Consider the following 27035-nt stretch of genomic DNA (forward strand, 5'->3'; position numbering starts at 1 on the left):
CCTTTCTCACCCAACTCCTCTCTCCCTCTGTTGTATCAGATACAAGTGATCACAGTGCAGGCTGGACAGGAGAGACAAATGTTTTTTCACCTTTATTTAACTAGGCAAGTCAGTTAAGAACAAATTCTTATTTACAATGACGGCCTAGGAACAGTGCGTTAACTACCTTGTTCAGGGGCAGAATGACAGATTTTTACCTTGTCAGCTCGGGGATTCATTCTAGCAACCTTTCGGTTACTGGCCCAATGCCCTAACCACTAGGCTACCTGCCGCGCAATGTGTGTGTGTGTGTGTGTGTGTGTGTGTGTCTGTGTGTGTGTGTGTGTGTGTGTGTGTGTGTGTGTGTGTGTGTGTGTGTGTGTGTGTGTGTGTGTGTGTGTGTGTGTGTGTGTGTGTGTGTGTGTGTAGCTATTCTCTAGGCGGAGATTTATGGTAGGTGGAGTGGTTTATGTACTAACTCTGAATAGAAGCTTTAGGTCAGTAACTGATCTATAGGTGGTTGTGTGTCAACAGAAGATAAGTGACATGCCATCCAAGTAATTTATTACAGGATACTTAACAGAAGAGAATATGGAATGTTTTTAATAAATGTGTGTACCCATTCAAAAATATCCAGTTGCTACTTTTAGCTATATCTATTGTTTTATAAACCCAAAAAATAAACTGGTCTTACTTCTACTTCATTTATTATTTTGGTTTTCCCTTCTGAAAATAATAGGAACGTTCTCTCTCACACACACTGTTGGGGATGAATCAGAATTAGTTGGGTAACATAGATAAGATGTTTTATTTTCATAATATGCTTGTGAGATACTTGTCATTTAGAATGTATATTGTTGTACTATAGTGGTGGCCGTTTGCAGTTATCTGTTCTCTGTCAGGGTTCAGTTACTTGGGCCACAGAGAGGGGAGAGATCAAGCATGTCGTCATGTGTAAACGTATATTTTAAACCATGTGAAGGGATGATTGAGGGGGAACCAATTATCTCTTGGCTCCACAATGTCTGTGTGCCAGTCACTCCCTACTTTTCCCATCAGGGAGAGGAGGATGGCAGTGTCTGGAACCAATCTATGTTCCCTCTGAGGTTGCCCTTATCTTGACTTAGAGGCTCACTCTCCTCTCCGTGAGCTTGTCCAGGATGGGTTGTATTTGGGATGGGAGTGTCTAAAATGACAATTGATATATACCATTGGGTGAGGTGATGTCTTGGTACCAGAGCTTTGTTTAGGAGACCAAACTGAACGATAATTTATAGCCAATGCTGTCTGGCTATGGGATACTCCTCTCTGAAGTAAAGTCTTTCTTTGTGTAAGTTCCTAAGACGTGTGGTTTGTCATGTCGACTAGGGGGGTGGATCTTTGCTATAAAAGATCTCAGTTGCCATTATGTTGACCATTAGACCATTAGAGATACTGAAATGTTGAAAGTCAAAATGCTATTGCAAAAGCTTAATTATTATTAAAGGTGAAGATTAAGCATAACTCTGACTGGTGTGTAATTTGCTCTCTCATCATTTGGTAATTAAGGAAATTTCCACGACAACACACACTTACCTTAGGGACAGAGGTGAGGTAGGTTTGAAGGTTGTCCAGGTTATTGTTGAGTTCTACAGAGCTGTCCTCAACACTCACTTTCAGTAACTGGTTAGTGAAGAACATGCAGATGTTCCCTGCACTACACACACACACACACACACACATGCACGCACACAAACACACAGAAAAGTTAGTTTGTTTCACTTCATATCCAAATACACTCCCCTCTACATATATTTGGACAGTGAAGCTAAAAATTATTATTTGGCTCTATACTCCAGCATTTTGGATTTCAGATAAAATGTTTAACATTAAGCAACAATACAGAATGTACCTTTTATTTGTGAGTATTTTCATACATAACTGTTTTGCCGTTTAGAAATGAAAGCACTTCATGTATCTAGTTCTCCCATGTGAAGAAGTTTGGACACATTTACTTATAGGATATTAAAGTAGTCAAAAGTTTAGTATTTGGTCCCATATTCCTTGCACGCAACAACTACATCAAACTTCTGACTCTACAAACTCATTGAATGCATTTGTAGTTTGTTTTGGGTTATGTTTTGCCCAATAGTATCTGAATGGTGAATGATGACTGGAGTCATTTTCTTTCTAATTTAGTGGATAAGATGTTTGTAAATGAATCATGATAATGCCATAATTAAGAAAAAACGTTAATGAGTGAGAGAGCTACAGAGGCTACAACAAAACATGCTAACCTCACCCCATTACCAATAACATGGGAGGTTTGGATTTTTGGAGGATATGAGCTTTGTTCCTCTGTAACCTTATCACTGATCAATATTCACGATCCATCTATGACTATCCATAATCAGGGTCGCATCCACAAGAATGTAGAACACATGAACCTTCTATTCTTGCTTACAATAAAAGTGACTCTAAAATGGCACACAAGACATCGAAAACTCAACCAAAACAAACCACAAAGGAATCCAATAACTGTGTAGAGTCATACGCTTGGTTTAGTCATTGTGTGCAAAGAATGTAGGACCAAATACTAAACTGTTCCCTATGTTACACAATAATTGAATTTGTCAAAATACTTAGGATTTCTTCAAATGGGGGGGGGGTCTAGATACATAAAGTGCTTTCATTTTTAAATGGTAAAACAGATACATATGAAAATACCCTAAAAATACCCTGCCTTATACAGTACCAGTCAAAAAATAATTATCTTTATTTTGACTATTTTCTACATTGTAGAATAATAGTGAAGACATCAAAACTATGAAATAACACATATGGAATCATGCCATTAACCAAAAAAGTGTTAAACAAATCAACAAAAAATTATTTTGATTCTTCAAAGTAGCCACCCTTTGCCTTGATGACAGTTTTGCACACTCTTTGCATTCTCTCAACCAGCTTCACCTGGAATGCTTTTCCAACAGTCTTGAAGGAGTTCCCACATTTGCTGTGCATTTGTTGGCTGCTTTTCCTTCACTCTGCGGTCCAACTCATCCCAAACCATCTCAATTGGGTTGAGGTCGGGTGATTGTGGAGGCCAGGTCATCTAATGCAGCACTCCATCACTCTCCTTCTTGGTCAAATAGCCCTTACACAGTCTGGAGGTGTAAGGGCTATTCATCTTAAGAAAGCTAGGTGGAACAACCACACATTACAGTCATAGTAAGTCAAATGTTCCTCAATAATGTAGCTATGATGGTGATATTAGTTTATGATGGCGATGCTGGTATACTGGTGATCAAGCTGGTGTATGGTGGTCCAGCATGGTCTAGCTCAGGGATGGGCAACTTTGATGTGGGTAGGGGCCACAGAAAATCTGAACTCATCATGAAGGACTGCAGTGGCTTGCGGGTCTGCTTACACACATGTACAGTGGGGCAAAAAAGTATTTATTCAGCCACCAATTGTGCAAGTTCTCCCACTTAAAAAGATGAGAGAGGCCTGCAATATTCATCATAGGTACACTTCAACTATGACATACAAAATGAGAAAAAAAATCCAGAAAATCACATTTTTATAAATGTATTTGCAAATTATGGTGGAAAATAAGTATTTGGTCAATAACAAAAGTTTATCTCAATACTTTGTTATATACCCTTTGTTGGCAATGACAGAGGTCAAACGTTTTCTGGAAAGTCTTCACAAGGTTTTCACACACTGTTGCTGGTATTTTGTCCCATTCCTCCATGCAGATCTCCTCTAGAGCAGTGATGTTTTGGGGCTGTTGCTGGGCAACACGGACTTTCAACTCCCTCCAAAGATTTTCTATGGGGTTGAGATCTGGAGACTGGCTAGGCCACTCCAGGACCTTGAAATGCTTCTTACGAAGCCACTCCTTCGTTGCCCGGGCGGTGTGTTTGGGATCATTGTCATGCTGAAAGGCCCAGCCACGTTTCATCTTCAATGCTCTTGCTGATGGAAAGAGGTTTTCACTCAAAATCTCACAATACATGGCCCCATTCATTCTTTCTTTTACACGGATCAGTCGTCCTGGTACCTTTGCAGAAAAACAGCCCCAAAGCATGATGTTTCCACCCCCATGCTTCACAGTAGGTATGGTGTTCTTTGGATGCAACTCAGCATTCTTTGTCCTCCAAACACGACGAGTTGAGTTTTTACCAAAAAGTTATATTTTGGTTTCATCTGACCATATGACATTCTCCCAATCTTCTTCTGGATCATCCAAATGCTCTCTAGCAAACTTCAGGCGGGCCTGGACATGTACTGGCTTAAGCAGGGGGACACGTCTGGCACTGCAGGATTTGAGTCCCTGGCGGCGTAGTGTGTTACTGATGGTAGGCTTTGTTACTTTGGTCCCAGCTCTGTGCAGGTCATTCACTAGGTCCCCCCGTGTGGTTCTGGGATTTTTGCTCACTGTTCTTGGGATCATTTTGACCCCACGGGGTGAGATCTTCTTGCGTGGGTTTTGTTTGTCCACCCGCCTCTTGCGTGGAGCCCCAATAATTGCTCCCACAGTTGATTTCTTCAAACCAAGCTGCTTACCTATTGCAGATTCAGTCTTCCCAGCCTGGTGCAGGTCTACAATTTTGTTTCTGGTGTCCTTTGACAGCTCTTTGGTCTTGGCCATAGTGGAGTTTGGAGTGTGACTGTTTGAGGTTGTGGACAGGTATATTTTATACTGATAACAAGTTCAAACAGGTGCCATTAATACAGGTAACGAGTGGAGGACAGAGGAGCCTCTTAAAGAAGAAGTTACAGGTCTGTGAGAGCCAGAAATCTTGCTTGTTTGTAAGTGACCAAATACTTATTTTCCACCATAATTTGCAAATAGATTCTTTAAAAATCCTAGAATGTGATTTTCTGGATTTTCTTTTCTCATTTTGTCTGTCATAGTTGAAGTGTACCTATGATGAAAATTACAGGCCTCTCTCATCTTATTAAGGGTGAGAACTTGCACAATTGGTGGCTGACTAAATACTTTTTTGCCCCACTGTATACCCACACATGCAGTCAGAGCCGGCCCTAGCATTTTGGGGGCCCTAGGTGATAATTTGGTCACCAGCAAAACACTGCGAAGACTGGTCAACATGAAAACACAGCGAATGAACCATGAAAGGACAACGAAGGCACTTCGAAAACACAGCTGGTCACCAGCAAAACCACCACTTATGCTGGTCTATGCTGTTTTTTTCAGGGTGGCACACACTTACAGTATGACTAGTGTTGTGAGTAGTGTAGCCCAGTATAATCCTCTCCTGTGACAGTGGACAGCTTTAGTCTGTTCCTGGTACATGTGTCCTCCACAGTGTCCACAGCAGCGACAGCAGGCCAGGCAGAACCCCACCAGGGGCATAAGGATAATGTACACGATCCCTATAGCAGCACACACTAGGAAACCAACTTCATAGAGAAGGATCTGAGGAGATTCATACATACACACACACACAGGTTAACACACAGATATACACACACATACACACAATTAGTAGGGTGCCTTACATAAAGTTCTCCCAGGTTACTGCCTAAAGGGTAACTTAGGGGGGAGTGTCTGTGGCTAGTACACAGAGCTTAACTTGACACACACACACACTGTAAAAAAAATGTTGTCCTGCTCCTCTCTTCTCTACCTAACTTCCCCTCAAGGTCCAATCAGTTTCTCTTAAGTCCCGTTAGTTTGGCTGCTCAGGCTACCTAAGATATCCCTCACCCATTATAGCCCTTCCATTCCCAACCAATCAGAGCACTTGGAAATGCGCATCTAGACACTGCAACCGCCCAGGTCAGAGTGTTATCGTTGTCCGAAGGGAGAAGACGCATGTTTCTGAGGACTTTTTATTGTCGACAGTAACAGGAATGTTGTGGGTGCATCGAAATGTAAGTTGCAGGGGTGTTCTAATTGTGGTTTTTACATGCTGTATAATAATAGGTCATTACCACTAATTACTTTGTTACTTTGATACGTTTCAGACATATGATCTACTGTGTGGCTGTTAGTATTATTTAATGTTAGAGTTGCCAATGCTGCTTTACGTATTGTTTATCATATGTAGTATTATTCTGTACTGCCATAAGTGTTATTATTGCATTGGTTGCACAAGTACTTTTGCAGAAGTGGTTTAATTGTTGTATTGGTAAGCATATTCTTTTGCATGCACATGCTAACACAGCATTTTCCATAGTGGCCTTTATTAAGGTGTTTTATTGAGCTGCCATGGGCAAGCTTCTCGAGTCATCCCAGACCGTTCTTGGAGCTTCCTCATGCACAGAGTAATTTACAACCCTGTGGTGCCAGGCCAGATCAGGTGTCAGCCTGGCAGATTCTCATACAAGGCTGAAGAGAGAGAGTGCCATAAATCTGGACTCTGTAAATCCAAGTAATTTGTTTCTCTCTCTCTCCAAGAGGTGAATGTTTAAATGTATATTGATGCTGTGTTTATAGCCCTTTATAGACATGTAAGGGTAATGCCATTTGCCATTTATTCATGTACATGTGTGTATATTGCATAGTTATAAACATGACCTAATACTGTTTACATATCTTTGTCTTATAGAACACAACAATAACATTCCAAGTCCTTCGGGTTACTAAAATCATATAAACATCCTCAAATGGAAACAGCTGTGTCTGTGTGTGTGTGGTGGTGACTATCAAGAGTACAGTGATGGACCTCAACATCATGTTCTAACCGGACAGCACTATACATTGGTACCCCAGGTAATCTTAGGTTTTATTACATACAGTCGGGAGGAACTACTGGATATAAGAGCATCGTCAACTCACCATCATTACGACCAGGAATACGACTTTCCCGAAGCGGATCCTGTGTTTTTCCCACCACCCAGGACAATGGATCGGATCCCAGACGGCGAACCAAAACAACGACGCCGTAAAAGGGGCAGACGAAGCGGTCTCCTGGTCAGGCTCCGGAGACGGGCACATCGCGCACCGCTCCCGAGCATACTACTCGCCAATGTCCAGTCTCTTGACAACAAGGTTGATGACATCAGAGCAAGGGTTCCAGAGAGACATAAGAGACTGTAACGTTCTTTGCTTCACGGAAACATGGCTCACTCGAGACACACTATCGGAGTCGGTACAGCCAGCTGGTTTCTTCACACATTGCGCCGACAGAAACAAGCATCTTTCTGGTAAGAAGAGGGGCGGGGGGTATGCCTTATGATTAACGAGACGTGGTGTGATCATAACAACATACAGGAACTCAAGTCCTTCTGTTCACCTGACTTAGAATTCCTCACAATCAAATGTCGATTGCATTATCTACCAAGAAAATTGTCTTCGATTATAATCACAGCCGCATATATTCCCCCCCAAGCAGACACATCGATGGCCCTGAACTAACTTTATTTGACTCTATGTAAACTGGAAACCACATATCCTGAGGCTGCATTCATTGTAGCTGGGGATTTTAACAAGGCTAATCTGAAAACAAGACTCCCTAAATTTTATCAGCATATTGATTGTGCTACCAGGGCTGGTAAAACCCTGGATCATTGTTATTCTAACTTCCCCGACGCATATACGGCCCTCCCCCGCCCTCCTTCAGAAAAGCTGACCACGACTCCATTTTGTTGCTCCCTGCCTATAGACAGAGACTAAAACAGGAATCTCCCACGCTCAGGTCTGTTCAACGCTGGTCCGACCAATCTGATTCCACGCTTCAAGATTGCTCCGATCACGTGGATTGGGATATGTTCCGCGTTGCGTCAAACAACAACATTGATGAATAAGCTGATTCGGTGAACGAGTTTATTAGCAAGTGCATCAGCCATGTCGTACCCACAGCAGCTATTAAAACATTCCCAAACCAGAAGCCGTGGATTGATAGCTGCATTCGCGCGAAGCTGAAAGTGTGAACCACTGCTTTTAACCAGGGCAAGGTGACCTGAAACATGACCGAATACAAACAGTGCTATTCCCTCCACAAGGCAATCAAACAAGCTAAGCATCAGTATAGAGACAAAGTAGAGTCGAAATTCAACGGCTCAGAGAGAGGTATGAGGCAGGGTCTACAGTCAATTACAGATTACAAAAAGAAAACCAGCCCCGTCGCGGACAAGGATGTCTTGCTCCCAGACAGACTAAAAAACTTCTTTGCTCGCTTTGAGGACAATACAGTGCCACTGACACAGACCGCCACCAAAACCTGCGTACTCTCCTTCACTGCAGCCGACGTGAGTAAAACATTTAAACGTGTCAACCCTCGCAAGGCTGCAGGCCCACACGGCATCCCCATCCGCGTCCTCAGAGCATGTGCAGACCAGCTGACTGGTGTGTTTACGGACATATTCAATCAATCCTTATCCCAGTCTGCTGTTCCCACATGCTTCAAGAGGGCCAACATTGTTCCTGTTCTCAAGAATGCTATGGTAACTGAGCTAAACGACTACTGCCCTGTAGCACTCACTTCCGTCATCATGAAGTGCTTTGAGAGACTAGTCAAGGACCATATCACCTCCACCATACCTGACACCCTAGACCCACTCCAATTTGCTTACCGCCCCAATAGGTCCACAGACGACGCAATCGCAACCACACTGCCCTAACCCATCTGGACAAGAGGAATACCTATGTGAGAATGGTGTTCATCGACAACAGCTCAGCATTTAACACCATAGTACCCTCAAAACTCGTCATCAAGCTCGTTGGTTATTACTGCATTGTCGGAACTAGAAGCACAAGCATTTCGCTACACTCGCATTCACATCTGCTAACCATGTGTATGTGACACATGAAATTTGATTTGATTTGATTTGATTTAGAGGGCAGAACCAAACTAATCAGATGTAAGTATATAGCGGGTGAGGGCATACCAGCCAACCGTTTTTACGTGGTCCTTCAAGACGGATTTAGAGACTAACAGTTTTTTTTACATGGTCCGTAGTTTCTCTGGATTTAGCGACCAAGTTGACACACACACACACACACATGCACGCATCCATATTTTCTTACCTCTTTGATGGTTTTCTTGTCATTGTATATATTGCCACTTTTCTCCACTAATTTAACCAGCAGATCTAAGAGAGAAGAATGGAGAGGGAGAGAAAGAAAGGAGGAGGATCTGGATGTGTTTGTTTTTTATGACCATGTTTTTCTTTCTGCTTGCATTCTGTATTTATATTTTGATGTGTGTTTTTTCTTTAATTTATGTAATTCAGGGCCCATCTGTAAAATAGACCTTGGTCCCAGTATGACTCCCTGATAAAATAAAAGATTCAATTAATATATTTTTTTTAAACATCAGCCAACATTCAACCAATAATGACTAGATATCACCACAAAAATATGTTCAACATATAAACATCATCTGGCTTGTTCATGTGAGAGGATCTGTCAAAGAAACACTGTCAAAGGCTGTATGGAGATCAGGAGTCACATTTTACATCAACCCTTTCGATCTCTCTTTCTCTCGCAGGTAGCCTAGTGGTTAGAGCATTGGGCCAGTAACCGAAAGGTTGCTGGATTGAAATCCAGAGCTGACAAGGTAAAAATCTGCCGTTCTGCCCCTGAGCAAGGCAGCACGCCGAAGACGAGGATGTCGATGAAGGTAGTCCCGCTCACTGATTCAGAGGGGTTGGGTTAAATGCAGAGACACATTTCAGTTGAATGCATTCAGTTGTACAACTGACTAGGTATCTCTCTCATTCCCTCGCCCTCAGTTTCTTCATCACCCTCTCTCCCTCATTCTCTCTGACAACAGTGAGATCTCACACCTTCACAATACAATTACTCTATCATTATTTCATTTACTTGCAGAAATCAAACCTACTGTTCTTTAGATGTAACCTAGGTTCAGGATCAGGAAACCATTAGTAACCATACCAGGGATGTGAGAACTGAGACTACCACAATGTTCCTACTCCACTGTCTTGTCGAACCCTGCACTTATAGCCGGTTATTATTCACACAACACCAGCTGGCATTGTGAAGAGAAACTTCAGAGGAGTTCTATCATCTAGGTGGGAAAGAGGAAATTCCACTTTCTCATAGTCTCTCTCCATTTCTTTATTCATCTCCTGAAAGCAGATACCCAGCTGGCGTGCCATGAGACGTGTTAAAGCCCCAACTGGTACACTGTCATGTACGTTACTTAGTGAACAGAATAGTAATCCACTTCTGAATCCTGATACCCAGGCATTCAGCCATAGAGAGAAAGGGAGGGTGACAGAGAGAGAATGACAGAGAGAGAATGACAGAGAGAGGGAGGAGGGTGTACCCGGCTCCACTAGGGAGCTTAGCCCACTCAGTTTTTGTTTTATGTCCCTATATAAAAAAGAAATAGCAAAAAAGTTCCAAATGATTGACTGACAGGTTGGTGAAAAATCTGTATCTCCCTGCACTGTGTCAGCACAATGGACAGTATCAGCACAATGGACAGAGTGCGCTGCGGTGTGTAGGGGGTCTATGGAAAGCCACTGGGGCAGGTTATGTATGATCCCTTTGGGTTTCAATAAAAGCTGTAAAAAACGCTTCATCTGTGGTAGGCTAAGGGAATAAAGTGATACGGCTCCGCCTGTAATATTTGATTTATAAGGGCGGGGTGAAGTTTACCATTGAAGCAGCTTCACTCAACTATGTCTCACACACCACACCACTACAGAATTTATTTAGCTTCTTATCCAGCTGTAAAAAGCGTTGGTGTTCTTAGCCTTCGCCTATTTAGCTAGCTCGAACCAGCTAATCTGCCACTGCCACGATGGGTGTCATAAATTGGCTGCGCCAAAGTACCCAAATAAAGCCAATGGAGAGCGATGAGCAGCAGTATCGAACCACCGAGGCCGCTGCCAAGCCCAGCAGCGATGATGTTAGCGAGCTCCAGCTAGCTCCGAGTGCAGAGGCTTCCCTCTCTTCCACAAATGCCGCCAGGATAATGTCTCCACAGCCCCCTCCACCGCCGACTGTTCCTTGGAACAGAGGAGCAAGCCCAGGTTAGCCTAGAATCCTACCATAGCCTAAGGTTTTCTATTTTAAAACGTTCAATAACGTTTAATAACAACTGGTTCACATGAGGAGAGTGGCTGGAATTACTCGGGTATTGCAGATGCAACATTTTGTTTCCCATGTCGAAAGTTATGTGTCCAATGCTAAAGCAAACAAGGCCTTCACCCAGGTCGGGTATTCTAACTGGAAGCATGCTATTGATAGTACCAAAGGATTCGCTGGGCACGCATCAAACAAAGAGCTTTTGAAATGCACTGCATTGTGAGTACTGTGATGTCAACACGTGTTAAGAAATCACATGTATGTGTTTCGGCGACTGTGGACATTATTGAGTGTCTTGTTTCAAACCAGCGACCACTGAGGGGGTATTGGACGCGACAGAGTCAAGAGGAGAGAGGGGCAGTATACATTTTCTGTCCATGATGGAATATACTCTCTGAATAGACAATAGAACTTGTCATGGTGTATAGCACCATACCCCACAATGTCACATAAACATCACGCGATTTTCAAAATGAAATCATAGGGCTCATGAGTGAGATTGTCACTGATGAAGCTACATGCGAGAACTCATTTTCCATTTTGACAAATGTGTTCCGTCAGCACAGAAGAAGCATGATACACCCGAGAAAAGCTCAACTACGCCAACTGGTATTTGAGGGGGATCTTTCAAGAAGATTTCGGGGAGAATGGAATGACCGATTACTCAGGAAGATCCAGAGAGCATCAAGGAGGCAGCAACTGTTCTGAAAAGGTAAGACCAAATCTAGCTGGTTAGTTTTAATACAAATCGTTCTTTGGTGTGTAGGGTACTGTCCATGGTGCTGATAGAGCGCAGCGGAGATTTTGCGCCAACCTGTTACTTATTGGTCAAAAGCATTTTAACTTTAATGTTCATTGTAGCGTGATATAAGCAGAATTCAATATAATTCCAACGCAATATCCAAAATGATGTCCCAGGGTATAGCTATGTTTAATCAAATAACTAGACATTCTATTGGGGTTTTCTTGGTAGCCAATTGGTTTTCGTGGTACATGGAACTGTGTATATTGGAAACCTGTTTATGGTAGTCTGGCCATTGCTTACTTGATTACGTGTGTCGAATTTGATTCACAGAAGTGTGTTTTGCCGTATCACAACGTGTTACTGAACTCATGAGCGAGCGGCATTATATTCTAGGTTTGAAGCGGGCCATTATAGCCCTATTTATTTGGGAAGACAACTGTGCATGGCTGCATTCCACTGTAGTAGGTTGTAGGCTGTTTTGGTTATTTGGATCTCCATTCGCATTTTGTTTACTGCATTTGTTTACTGTTAATGTAACTAGCCTAAATATAGATTGTGTCATGCCTTTATCGATCTGACATTTTGTTTTACTAGGCCTACTAGGCCTATTCTAAGTCAAACTGCTATTCAGTATTTTTGTTTGCATGCATGAATAACTAGGCTACTACTTTCACCGTTTCTTTTCCATTATTTTGGTAAGACAGCTATTACAAACAGCCTATCTATCTTGTAGCCTGTCTTCTTTACCAAAACAGCCTTACTTTAGTGTGTACGGCACAAGGCACTGTCCATTGTTCTGATATAGCGCAGCGGAGATTTCGTGACAACCTGACTGTCACTTCAAAAGCACTCCATTATCTTGGAGTCTGGGCATTTGAACTTTAGGTTTATTGTAGTATAGCGTGATATAAGCAGGATTCAATATAATTCCAATGCAAGAACCCCCAAAATGTTGCTCCCACGCCAATTTCAATTGCCCCATTAGTCACTTTATCCTGGACCCAGATATACAGTACCAGTCAAAAGTTTAGTTTGACTATTTTTCTAAATTGTAGAATAACAGTGAAGACATCACAAAACTATGAAATAACACATCATGTAGTAACCAAAAAAATTGTTAAACAAACCAAAATATATTTTAGATTTTAGATTCTTAAAAGTAGCCACCCTTTGCCTTGATGACAGCTTTGCACACTCTTGGCATTCTCTCAACCAGCTTCACCTGAAATGCTTTTCCAACAGTCTTGAAGGAGTTCCCACCTATGCTGAGCACTTGTTGGCTGCTTTTCCTTCACTCTGCGTTCCAACTCATCCCAAACCATCTCAATTGGGTTGCGGTCAGGTGATTGTGGAGGCCAGGTCATCTGAAGCAGCACTCCATCACTCTCTTTCTTGGTCAAATAGCCCTTACACAGCCTGGAGGTGTGTTGGGTCATTGTCCTGTTGAAAAACAAATTATCGTCCCACTAAGCGCAAACCAGATGGGATGGTGTATCGCTGCAGAATGTTGTGGTTACCATGCTGGTTAAGTGTGCTTTGAATTCTAAACAAATCACAGACAGTGTCACCAGCAAAGCACCCCCACACCATCACACCTCCTCCTCCATGCTTCACGGTGGGAACTACACATACGGAGATCATCCGTTCACCTACTCTGCATCTCACAAAGACATGGCGGTTGGAATCAAAAATCTCAAATTTGGACTCATCAGACCAAAGGACAGATTTCTACCAGTCTAATGTCCATTGCTTGTGTTTCTTGGCACACACAAGTCTCTTCTTCTTATTGGCATCCTTTAGTAGTGGTTTCTTCGCAGCAGTTCAACCATGAAGCCTGATTCATGCAGTGTCCTCTGAACAGTTGATGTTGAGATGTGTCTGTTACTTGAACTCTATGAAGCATTTATTTGGGCTGCAATTCTGAGGCTGGTAACTTTAATGAATGTATCCTCTGCCGCAGAGGTAACTCTGGGTCTTCCTTTCCTGTGGCGGTCCTCATGAGAGCCAGTTTCATCATAGCGCTTGGTGGTTTTTGCGACTGCACTTGAAGAAACTTTCAAAGTTCTTGAAATGTTCCGGATTGACTGACCTTCATGTCTTAAAATAATGATGGAATGTCATTTCTCTTTGCTTATTTGAGCTGTTCTTGCCATAATATGGACTTGGCCTTTTACCAAATAGGGCTATCTTCTGTAAACCACCCATTTCTTGTCATAACACAAATACTAGTGTCATTATCCAAACATTAAACCAAAACATGAGCAAACAAGGGTTGCTTCAACAACATCCTCCAATCCTGATTGGATAAAAGCCATGATCAAAAGAGACTATCACTATCCAATCTGTGCATTGCAATCTGCTCAGCAAATCGAGAGCTCTCTGATCTAGGATGAGATTTACCTGAGCAAAGGTCAATGGCTAATTAACACACACTGTGTGTGTGTGTGTGTGTGTGTGTGTGCGTGCGTGCGTGCGTCTCTGTGTACCTAAGGGGCCTTCACTGTTGTTTGTCCATCAGAATCACTACTAGCTCTAACAAGGAAGCAGTCACAAATAAACTGAGCCAGCTCTGAAGTAATAGTCATTTAGGATGGGTAACAAAGGTGACAAAGATTCTGGACTACAGTGGAATATTGTCCACTCACTACTTAAAGATGCTCTATGCAGAAACCCTCTGCAAATGGGTGAAAGCCTAGATATTTACATAGTGGCTACACACACCTGGCTAGGTCAGAATGAGCTCAATATGATTAAAGCACTGCTGTAGAAAAGCAGCGTTGTCCGATTATGCTACAGTTTTTTTTTTACTATGGCACCCTATTCCCTTTATATAGTACACTACTTTTGACCACATGGATGCACCGAGACTGACCTTTGGGGAAGGGGTTGGGCTGGATGGTGTGGAGGAAGGACTGGACGACCCCGGACATGAAGCCTGCGTCTGCTCCTGGGATTGACTGGTACTGTGTTTGGATCAGGTTCAAGGGAGAGACTCCCTTAGGACAGGTGGCAGGGAGAGGCAGGGCCAAGCTGGACCCCAGCAACAGAGCCCCGATCCAGGCCAACACCACCCCGGCGCAGCCCCCCAACCTCCAAACACTCCTACTTGCTCCCATCACTGCAACTAGAGATAGGGCTGGAAGGTGGGCTAGGGTAAGGCTGGAGAATGTAGAGTGGCACTATCTCTGTATTGATGGGCCTGCAAACACAAAGCAGAGACACTGGGGTGGGAGTGGAAACACACAAATACGGAGATAAACACAGAAGTAAAGAGAATGTAAAAAGGTGCAGGCCCTGGAAAGTAAATACATACATAATGTAATTGTAAGAAAAATAGCATTGAGGGAAACCATAAATGTGACCACAAGTGAAGCAGGTTTCTAGTTCTGGTGACATGCATTGATATGCGATATTGTGTCTTTCTGTTGCAAAACTATTGTTTTATAAAAATGTAAATTGTTAACCCCATATTAAGGTGTAGGACGTTCATTGTTTAATAATTTTAAAAAAATAGCAGGTTTCGCTCCATCAGATAGCATAATCTGTCCATCCACAATTCACCTGTGGGAACATGGCGGCTTTCACCAGACAACAGAAAGAGCTGGCCGCTACTATCCGATAGATTGTTTGTAAGGAGATTATCTCTGCCCTCGATTTGCAATTAAAACGGGTAAATGAATCACTCGCATTGCTCTCTTCTAAAGTGGATGCCTATTTAACTAAAGGTGTGAAAAAAAAGGAAAAAAAAGTTTGTTGATGATGTTGACACCAAGGAACTTGACGCTCTCAACCTGCTCCACTACAACCCCGTCGATAAGAATGGGGGCATGCTCGGTCCTCCTTTTCCTGTAGTCCACGATAATCTCCTTTGTCTTGATCACAGAGGTTGTTGTCCTGGCACCACATTGCCAGGTGCCTAACCTCCTCCCTATAGGCTGTCTCATCATTGTCAGTGATCAGGCCTACCACCATTATGTTGTCTCCAAACTTAATGATGGTGCTGGAGTGGTGCTTGGCCATGCAGTCATGGGTGAACAGGGAGTACAGTAGGGGACTAAGCACGCGTGGCAGATTGGGGGGGGGGGGGGGGGGGGGGGTGCAATGTTGAGTGCAATAAAGATTGCATCATCTGTGGATCTGTTGGGGCAGGATGCAAATTGGAGTCGGTCTAGAGTTTCTTGGATAATGGTGTTGAGGTGAGTCATGACCAGCCTTTCAAAGCACTTCTCATGGCTACAGACGTGAGTGCTACGGGCCGGTAGTCATTTAGGCAGGTTACCTAAGTGTTGTTGGGCACAGGGACTATGGGGGTCTGCTTGAAACATGTTGGTATTACAAACATCTTTCTGGTAAGAAGAGGGGCGGGGGCGTATGCTTTATGGTTAACGAGACGTGGTGTGGTCACAACAACATACAGGAACTCAAGTCCTTCTGTTCACCTGATTTAGAATTCCTCACAATCAAATGTCGACCGCATTATCTACCAAGAAAATTCTCTTCGATTATAATCACAGCCGTATATATTCCCCCCCAAGCAGACACATCGATGGCTCTGAACAAACTTTATTTGACTCTTTGCAAACTGGGATCCACATATCCTGAGGCTGCATTCATTGTAGCTGGGGATTTTAACAAGGCTAATCTGAAAACAAGACTCCCTAAATTGTATCAGCATTTCGATTGCGCAACCAGGGCTGGCAAAACCTTGGATCATTGCTATTCTAACTTCCGCGACGCATATAAGGCCCTCCCCCGCTCTCCTTTCGGAAAAGCTGACCACGACTCAATTTTGTTGCTCCCTGCCTACAGACAGAAACTAAAACAAGAAGCTCCCACGCTGAGGTCTGTTCAACGCTGGTCCGACCAATCTGATTCCACACTCCAAGACTGCTTCCATCACGTGGACTGGGATATGTTTCGTATTTGCGTCAAACAACAACATTGACGAATACGCTGATTCGGTGAGCGAGTTCATTAGAACGTGCGTTGAAGATGTCGTTCCCATAGCAACGATTAAAACATTCCCAAACCAGAAACCGTGGATTGATGGCAGCATTCGCGTGAAACTGAAAGCACGAACCACTGCTTTTAATCAGGGCAAGGTGACCGGAAACATGACCGAATACAAACAGTGTAGCTATTCCCTCCGCAAGGCAATCAAACAAGCTAAGCGTCAATATAGAGACAAAGTAGAATCGCAATTCAACGGCTCAGACACAAGAGGTATGTGGCAGGGTCTACAGTCAATCACGGATTACAAAAAGAAAACCAGCCCAGTCACGGACCAGGATGCCTTGCTCCCAGGCAGACTAAATAACTTTTTTGCCCGCTTTGAGGACAATACAGTGCCACTGACACGGCCCGCAACCAAAACATGCGGACTCTCCTTCACTGCAGCCGAGGTGAGTAAAACATTTAAACGTGTTAACCCTCGCAAGGCTGCAGGCCCAGACGGCATCCCCAGCCGCGCCCTCGGAGCATGCAGCTGGCTGGTGTGTTTACGGACATATTCAATCAATCCCTATCCCAGTCTGCTGTTCCCACATGCTTCAAGAGGGCCACCATTGTTCCTGTTCCCAAGAAAGCTAAGGTAACTGAGCCAAACGACTACCGCCCCGTAGCACTCACGTCCGTCATCATGAAGTGCTTTGAGAGACTAGTCAAGGACCATATCACCTCCACCCTACCTGACACCCTAGACCCACTTCAATTTGCTTACCGCCCAAATAGGTCCACAGACGATGCAATCTCAACCACACTGCACACTTCCCTAACCCATCTGGACAAGAGGAATACCTATGTGAGAATGCTGTTCATCGACTACAGCTCAGTATTTAATACCATAGTACCCTCCAAACTAGGCTCTCCAGAGGGTAGTGAGGTCTGCACAACGCATCACCGGGGACAAACTACCTGCCCTCCAGGACACCTACACCACCCGATGTCACAGGAAGGCCATAAAGATCATCAAGGACAACAACCACCCGAGCCACTGCCTGTTCACCCCGCTATCATCCAGAAGGCGAGGTCAGTACAGGTGCATCAAAGCTGGGATCGAGAGACTGAAAAACAGCTTCTATCTCACAGCCATCAGACTATTAAACAGCCACCACTAACATTGAGTGGCTGCTGCCAACACACTGACTCAACTCCAGCCACTTTAATAATGGGAATTGATGTAAAATATATCACTAGCCACAGCCTTGTGAATGTTGATCTGTTTAAAGGTCTTACTCACATTGACTGTGGAGAGCGTGATCACACAATCATCCGGAACAGCTGCTCTCATGCATATTTCAGTGTTAACTTGCCTCAAAGCGAGCATAGAAGTAATATAGCTTGTCTGGTAGGCTCGTGTCACTGGGCTGCTCTCAGCTGTGCTTCCCTTTGTAGTCTGTAATAGTTTGCAAGCCCTGCCACATCTGCCGAGCGTCGGAGCCGGTGTCATACTATTCGAACTTAGTCCTGTATTGACACTTTGCCAGTGTGATGATTCATCGGAGGGCATAGCAGGATTTCTTATAAGCTTTCGGGTTAGAGTCCCGCACCTTGAAAGTGGCAGCTCTACCCTTTAGCTCAGTGCAAATGTTGCCTGTAATCCATGTCTTCTGGTTGGGGTATGTACGTACAGTCACTGTAGGAACAATGTCATCGATGCACTTATTGATGAAGCCAGTGACTGATGTGATGTACTCCTCAGTGCCATCGGAGGAATCCCAGAACATATTCCAGTCTGTGCTAGCAAATCGGTCCTGTAGCTTAGCATCTGCTTCATCTGATCACTTTTTTATTGACTGAGTCACTGGTGCTTCCTGATTTCAATTTTTGCTTGTAAGCAGGAATCAGGAGGGTAGAATTATGGTCAGATTTGCCAAATGGAGGGCAAGGGAGAGCTTTGTACGTGTCTCTGTGTATGGAGTAAAGGTGGTCTAGAGTTAATTTCCTACTATTTTCACATTTAACATAATGGTAGATATGAGGTAAAGGGGATTAAAGTTTCCCTGCATTAAAGTCCCCGGCCACTAAGAACGCAGCCTCTAGATGAGCGTTTTTCTGTTTACTTTTGGCCGTATACAGCTCATTGAGTGCGATCTTAGTGCCAGCATCAGTTTGTGGTGGTAAATAGACAGCTACGAAGAATTTAGATGAAAACTCTCTTGGAAGATACTCTATCTCAGGCGAGCAAAACCTTGAGACTTCCTTAGATTTCGTGCACCAGCTGTTGTTTACAAATATGCATAGACCTCCACCCCTTGCCTTACCAGAGGCTGCTGTTCTATCCTGCCGATACAGTGTATAACCCGCTAGCTGTACGTTATTCATGTCGTCGTTCAGCCATGACTCGGTGAAACATAAGATATTACCATTTTTAATGTCCCGTTGTTAGGATATACGTGCTTGTAGTTTGTCCACTTTATTATCCAGCGATTGTGCGTTGGCCAATAGCACCGATGGCAAAGGCAGATTAGCCGTCTCTTTGCGGGATCCTCGCAAAGCACGCTGATCTCCTTCCGCGATACCCCCGTCTCTTTCTCCTGCTAATGATGGGGATGAGGGCCTCTCATCCAGCTCGTTAAAGAAAAATTATTCGTCCAGTTCAAGATGAGTAATCGCTGTTCTGATATCCAGAAGCTCTTTTCGGTAATAAGAGACGGTAGCAGCAACATTATGTACAAAATAAGTTACAAAGAATGTAAAAAGCCCATAGAGCCCATAAAACAGCAGCCATCCCCTCCGGCACCATTTCCCATAGAGATAAATATGGTGTTTCCTATAGCCCTGGAAGTGATGGTCTTCACTGATATGTCCCTTAAAAAATTTAAACTACACTTTGGTCCTATTATTGCTCACACAATCTCTGGGAATCGAAATGGCATACCCACACTCCAATATTTCACAATAATGTCTTGCAATCTGGAGGGTGTCTTTTTGCATTCCCCCAATGGTCCAAATGTGGAATCCGTACCCTTGCCAATTTCATGGAAGTAATGGTTTGAGAACATTCAAAGATTTGAAAGACATACACATTACCAGTTAACTCCTTTTTTCTATATTTACAACTTAGGTCAGCAATGTTGGCCTATGGAGTCCCTTGGGAAGCCCAACTACCATCCAATGATGGGATTTATAAATAAATTATCTGGGCTCCCAACAGGACTGATCTCTGTAATATCTAAACAACTTATGGAAAGCTTATATTCTGAGCTAGCCATTAAAAAAGTATGGTCCACAGTTCTAAGTGAATCTGAATAACCCTTTAATTGGAACAAAATATGGAAAATTATGACCTTGTTATCCCGTAATCCAAACTATCAATTTATACATTAAGTTTGTTCAAACTGTATAACACAAAGGAAACGTTTTATGATGAAATTGTCCCCAACTCCCAAATGTTTACTGTGTCCAATAAATCATGTAGGCACATTCCGTCATATGATGTGGGAGTGCCCTGCAGTTAAATGCTTCTGGGACAAAGTTACTAAATTAATTTCAAAGTGCAGAAATGTAAATATTCAATGCTTTGCATCTACTATGTTAACAATGATAGTTCCTTGAATCTCTCAATTAATCAGAGACTATTACTGCTGCCAGGCAGCACTGCAGCAAGAAAAATATGTTGGCTCTTAGATGGCATTCACCTCACTCTCTCTCCCAATTTGCCAGTGGATACAGCTACTATTAGAAGTTATAACATTAGAATTATCAACAGTGACAATTCATGGTGCAACGTTAACAGTGAAGAGGCGACTCCGGGATGCTGGCCTTCTAGGCAGAGTTACTCTGTCCATTGTCTGTGTTCTTTTGCCCATCTTTTCTTTTTATTGGCCAGTCTGAGATGTGGCTTTTTCTTTGCAACTCTGCCTAGAAGGCCAGCATCCCAGAGTCGCCTTCACTGTTGACGTTGACACTGGTGTTTTGCGGGTACTATTTAATGAAGCTGCCAGTTGAGGACTTGTGAGGCGTCTGTTTCTCGAACTAGACACTCTAATGTACTTGTCCTCTTGCTCAGTTGTGCACCGGGGCCTCCCACTCCTCTTTCTATTCTGGTTAGAGCCAGTTTGCGCTGTTCTGTGAAGGGAGTAGTACAAAGCATTGTACCACAAAGCATTGTACCAGAGCTTCAGGTTCTTGGCAATTTCTCACATGGAATGGCCTTCATTTCTCAGATCAAGAATAAACTGACGAGTTTCAGAAGAAAGTCGTTTGTTTGTGGCCATTTTGAGCCTGTAATCGAACCCACAAAGGCTGATGCTCCAGATACTCAACTAGTCTAAAGAGGGCCAGTTGTAATTGCTTCTTTAAATCAGCACAACAGTTTTCAGCTGTGCTAACATAATTGCAAAAGGGTTTTCTAATGATCAATTAGCCTTTTAAAATGATAAACTTGGATTAAATAACACGAAGTGCCATTTTTCCAACTGATCATACCTTATAGGGTCCATAGTTTTCCTAGTTTGGTTAACATATAAGGAGAAACCCCAGGCCCCAGGGGGTAAAAATTGCCCCACCGTTCTGCGACCTATGGTTCCACCAGTCTGCTTGCAGTTGTCAGTTATTCTCAGGTATGTGGATGATCAGGGTTTTATTCAGGAACGTTTCTTGGGCTACTTTGTGCCAAGTGGGCAAGATGCGCAGTCTGTTTGACTTTATGAATTCTGAGTTTAACTTCATAGAGAAACTCGTTGTTCAAACCTACGATGGCGCAGCTGTAAAGGAATGTAGCTGTAAATACAAATAGCAGATAGGTCCCCTCATGTTCCCTGATAAAGGGGTGACTACTCCACTCCAATACCATTGTCAACTTTCTTCTGACATGAACTGAAGCACGACGTCTGATGTGCCCGCTCATCCACTGGCACATTGAATGTTTCCCTTCAAAGCACTGTGAGTACCCATATCAATTTTCTCTCATTACTATATGTAGAATCAATCACATTATTACACATCAATAATTTTACTCCTTGCTTTGACTAACTCATTCTTAGCTCTTTTGTCTAACTGTGTAGTGTCTTGTGTTATTGGTTGTCTTTGCAGTAAAATCCTGTCCTGCACTGGTGAAGCCTCTGAACACCTTAACTCATGTCTCACACCTTCCCTGCTGTGATCCCTTTCCAACACTGTAAGTAGCCCTCTCATTCCCCATAATATTGTACTATAAATGTTTTTATTAAATGCATTAGGTTAAAATAATTAGTCTTTGATGATTTTTGAAGCACACTTTGTGGTCTCCGTGCGTTCCGCGCCTATACCGTGAGTCTCCCAGCCTCCACGGATTTTATATATACAGTGCCTTTGCGAAAGTATTCGGCCCCCTTGAACTTTGCGACCTTTTGCCACATTTCAGGCTTCGAACATAAAGATATAAAACTGTATTTTTTTGTGAAGAATCAACAACAAGTGGGACACAATCATGAAGTGAAACGACATTTATTGGATATTTCAAACTTTTTTAACAAATCAAAAACTGAAAAATTGGGCGTGCAAAATGATTCAGCCCTCTTAAGTTAATACTTTGTAGCGCCACCTTTTGCTGCGATTACAGCTGTAAGTCGCTTGGGGTATGTCTCTATCAGTTTTGCACATCGAGAGACTGAATTTTTTTCCCATTCCTCCTTGCAAAACAGCTCGAGCTCAGTGAGGTTGGATGGAGAGCATTTGTGAACAGCAGTTTTCAGTTCTTTCCACAGATTCTCGATTGGATTCAGGTCTGGACTTTGACTTGGCCATTCTAACACCTGGATATGTTTATTTTTTGAACCATTCCATTGTAGATTTTGCTTTATGTTTTGGATCATTGTCTTGTTGGAAGACAAATCTCCGTCCCAGTCTCAGGTCTTTTGCAGACTCCATCAGGTTTTCTTCCAGAATGGTCCTGTATTTGGCTCCATCCATCTTCCCATCAATTTTAATCATCTTCCCTGTCCCTGCTGAAGAAAAGCAGGCCCAAACCATGATGCTGCCACCACCATGTTTGACAGTGGGGATGGTGTGTTCAGCTGTGTCGCTTTTACGCCAAACATAACGTTTTGCATTGTTGCCAAAAAGTTCAATTTTGGTTTCATCTGACCAGAGCACCTTCTTCCACATGTTTGGTGTGTCTCCCAGGTGGCTTGTGGCAAACTTTAAACGACACTTTTTATGGATATCTTTAAGAAATGGCTTTCTTCTTGCCACTCTTCCATAAAGGCCAGACTTGTGCAATATACGACTGATTGTTGTCCTATGGACAGAGTCTCCCACCTCAGCTGTAGATCTCTGCAGTTCATCCAGAGTGATCATGGGCCTCTTGGCTGCATCTCTGATCAGTCTTCTCCTTGTATGAGCTGAAAGTTTAGAGGGACGGCCAGGTCTTGGTAGATTTGCAGTGGTCTGATACTCCTTCCATTTCAATATTATCGCTTGCACAGTGCTCCTTGGGATGTTTAAAGCTTGGGAAATCATTTTGTATCCAAATCCGGCTTTAAACTTCTTCACAACAGTATCTCGGACCTGCCTGGTGTGTTCCTTGTTCTTCATGATGCTCTCTGCGGTTTTAACGGACCTCTGAGACTATCACAGTGCAGGTGCATTTATACGGAGACTTGATTACACACAGGTGGATTGTATGTATCATCATTAGTCATTTAGATCAACATTGGATCATTCAGAGATCCTCACTGAACTTCTGGAGAGAGTTTGCTGCACTGAAAGTAAAGGGGCTGAATAATTTTGCACGCCCAATTTTTCAGTTTTTGATTTGTTAAAAAAGTTTGAAATATCCAATAAATGTTGTTCCACTTCATGATTGTGTCCCACTTGTTGTTGATTCTTCACAAAAAAATACAGTTTTATATCTTTATGTTTGAAGCCTGAAATGTGGCAAAAGGTCGCAAAGTTCAAGGGGGCCGAATACTTTCGCAAGGCACTGTATATATATACTGAATGTATAAAATACTGCTCTTTCCATGACAGACTGACCAGGTGAAAGCTATGATCCCTTATTGAGCCACTTCAGTCAGTGTAGATGAAGGGGAGGAGACAGGTTAAATGATTTTTAAGCCTCGAGACAATTGAGACATGGATTGTGTATGTGTGCCATTCAGAGGGTGAATGGGCAAGACAAAAGATTGAAGTGCCTTTGAACAGGGTATGGTAGTAGGTTCCAGGTGCACCGGTTTTGTCAAGAACTGCAAAGCTGTTTAAAAAAAAATCTCAACAGTTTCCCATGTGTATCAACAATGGTCCACCACCCAATATCCTGCAAACTTAGCACAACTGTGGGAAGTCAATATGGGTCCCTGTGGAATGCTTTCGTCACCTTGTAGAGTCCATGCCAAGACAAATTGAGGCTGTTCTGAGGGCAAAAGGGAGAATGTTTTGTACACTCAGTGCTATTTTCATATTTTTTTTACTTTCTTTGCTTTTGTGCCCACGGGTAAGGGGTGCTGGTGATCAACTTCTGATAAACGCGTCCTACCTTTGTTCATGTTGTGCGACACACATTGGCATCATACTTCCCTGTTTATCTATAAACATTGGCACAGCATCCTTCTAGAGAGCATAGTTCTGTCTTAGGCTATACCACTGAAGGTTATCAACCTCTTTACACACTTGAGCTTTGATCAATCAACCACCAACACAGCTATCATTATCAATTACTTGAATCTAGTCATTTCACATTTGCTGTTCCGATATCAATAAAAAAAGACACGAGACAGATCACCAAAAACAAGAAAAACTTTCCATAACGCAACACCACACAGTCTGTTTTTCTATAAACAGACTATCAACACTCACTACTGCATAACAGTTCATCATAAACAGCTACCTGCATCACTACAGTTTGTTTAGTTTTAACCAGACAGACAGAGGTGAAATATGGGAGGGGGAAACCAGGCACTGATCTGCTTACTAAGACTGTGTGACAGAATAGTTAAAGGTTCAATAAAAATGAAATAAAAATACCGGTATTCTCTATATAAAGTAAAGAAAAGCTTTTACTAGGATTGCATAAACTCAAACAAAGTATTGCAATGTTACATGCAATTTGATTGTCCAATAAGATTCAGTATGTTATATTTATTTACTCATGTGCCTCTGAAAGGCAAATACTAGGACAACGGAGAAAGAAAGAAAAATATAATTAAGTACAGACTAAAAAGCACTCACTCACTTCCCACAGTGTAAACAGGCTCTGGACGTGTGTGGAGGAGTAGAGGAGACATAACAAGAGAGTGAGAGAGAGACGGGGGGAGAGAGTCAGGAGAAGAGTGTGAGAGAAGAGGAAAGAAGGTAGAGTGTGTTGGAGGCCATAGAGGAGAAAGATATCGGAGAGGTGAGAGGAAAAATGGGGGGGGGGGGGGGGGGACATTAAACAGTACTTTACCTGTTGCTCCTTCAGTCGAGACAGGAAAGAGGTGAAGCAGGAGAGTGGAGTGTATATTCCAGGTGAGTTTGAGTGTGTCCTCCTCCTGGACAGGTGTGTCACCAATCTGCAAAGCACAGGTGTGTGTGTGTGTGTCCGGTCTCTACCCTGGTTCCACTAGTGTATGTGTTTGCAGGTGTGTCTCCGCTCTACACAGCACAGATGTGTGAGGGAGTGTGTTAGTCCCTTCCTTGAGAAACCTGATAGGGTCTACTATTGCTGCTATTAATTTGACTGCCTCTCTGTGAAATACTGACAATAGAGGGATGGAAGAAGGGATTGGGGAGGGAGAACGGGAGGGTCTTAACTGGATGAGAGAGACAGTCGGGAGGGAGAGAGCTGGCGGGTGTTTGCTTTTTAGCAGTGAAAGGCTAAACAAAGGAAACACCAACACAGTGTGTTATTAGGGCGTTGGGCCACCACAAGCCCTCCGAGCAGCTTCTATGCGCCTTGGCATAAATTCTATAAGTGTCTAGAACTCTTTTGAGGGGATGCGACACCATTCTTCCACAATAAATTCCATAATTTGGGGTTTTGTTGATGGTGGTGGAAAAGCTGTCTCAGGCACCAATCCAGAAACTCCCATAAATGTTCAATTGGGTTGAGCTGGTGAATGAGACACACCCTAAAAAAAGATAATTAATGCCATTATAAATGTTATACATGCTTATGACTTATGCTTGAATGCCTACTTTAAATAGTTATCTAATGAATTAATGCTTTTTCATGAGTTATTTTTACCCATTCATTCAACGGTGGTTCATCACGAAGAGCCTTCGGTTCCCTTTGGTGGTAATATTGATGTGCGTGTCCCCATTTTAGGTTGGCTTGGAATGTCAAAAAAATATATACTGATCACATAAAAGCCATCAGCGTCAAAATAACAGGCCCCTACTGGAATATAAGAGTTTATAACCACCATATAACCAATAGGTCAGGGGCAATAAAATAATGTTTTAAAACAGAACATGATAGTTTTGTTTGAACAGGAGTGATGCGTGTTTAGTGTCATTTATAGAGCATCCTTACCTGAGGATATGTGACCCAGATGACAGGACACGCTTACCATCAAGATGGAGGCTGCATCAAATACAGACATTCGGTTGGTCACTTCTGTCATACCAAGTAGAAATGCTAGATAATTTCTTCAAAACAAATGTATATTCAGTCCAGTCTACATTACGTGTGACATATTCTATGTCACACTGCAATCCAAAGTGAACATGTTATCTTTTGTCATCTGGCCAGAGAGAGGTGGTACTGTACATTTGCATAGCACAAGAGAAAAATACTTTCCATAATTCAAATGTTCCTGTTTAAACTCAGGTGTATAAAAGGCATTTTACTGTAGAAAACAGAATGGAGCTTACCAGAGAGCTGAAATGTTTATCTCAGACTGTTTCTCCTACACATCCCTGGGATGTTCCCTCAGATAGATGGTTAGCTGTTAGTCTAGTTTTAATTTAAGCTGTATTTTAAATAAGTCTTAATAGCAGAGTAGCTTACTACTTCCTGGCAAAGATAAACACTGACCTATCCTCTTGATGTGAGCCACAACCTCCAACTCTCCTCCATCTCTAAACCAAATCTTATTGGTCACATGCGTGTTTAGCAATGTTATTGTAGGTGTAGCGAAATGCTTGTGTTTCTAGCTCCAACAGTATCCTGCGTCTTGAAGTTCACCACCCATGTCGTCTGTTAATCAGTCTATCGCTCTACCTGAGCCGACCCTGATAGCCCATTTACAGAATCTCCCATCCGCCGCTGCTGCTGAACTGACCCTACCGCCCAAAAAACACACAGGCCCTGTCCAGAAACAATCCCCTTGCCCAATGGCAACTTTCACCTGTGCTAAATTCCCCCACCCTCCCCCTTAAGCACTCATGTGGATCTTAAAA

At 42.9% G+C, this 27035-nt stretch overlaps 1 protein-coding gene across 2 annotated transcripts in view; it reads right to left on the minus strand.

Annotated features, from left to right (window-relative positions):
* Positions 1-25452, minus strand: part of LOC110502250 (prominin-1-A) — a 37397-nt gene extending 11945 nt beyond the window's left edge. Inside the window, exons 1-5 of one of the 2 annotated variants that reach the window (XM_021580143.2) lie at positions 25099-25452; positions 14605-14931; positions 8957-9021; positions 5196-5401; positions 1555-1675 (exon numbers count right to left, since the gene is read on the minus strand). In XM_021580143.2, the coding sequence (XP_021435818.2) occupies positions 1555-1675; positions 5196-5401; positions 8957-9021; positions 14605-14848 (636 nt within the window). In that variant the 5' untranslated portion in view covers positions 14849-14931; positions 25099-25452. Of the gene's footprint in view, positions 1-1554; positions 1676-5195; positions 5402-8956; positions 9022-14604; positions 14932-24885; positions 24992-25098 lie in introns of those variants that run through there. The other variant, XM_036960339.1, reaches the window with a different exon arrangement.
* Between the last annotated feature and the right edge of the window lie 1583 nt (positions 25453-27035).

This window comes from Oncorhynchus mykiss, chromosome 23 (genome assembly GCF_013265735.2).
Source record: "Oncorhynchus mykiss isolate Arlee chromosome 23, USDA_OmykA_1.1, whole genome shotgun sequence".
In the NCBI taxonomy this organism is placed as follows: domain Eukaryota; kingdom Metazoa; phylum Chordata; class Actinopteri; order Salmoniformes; family Salmonidae; genus Oncorhynchus; species Oncorhynchus mykiss.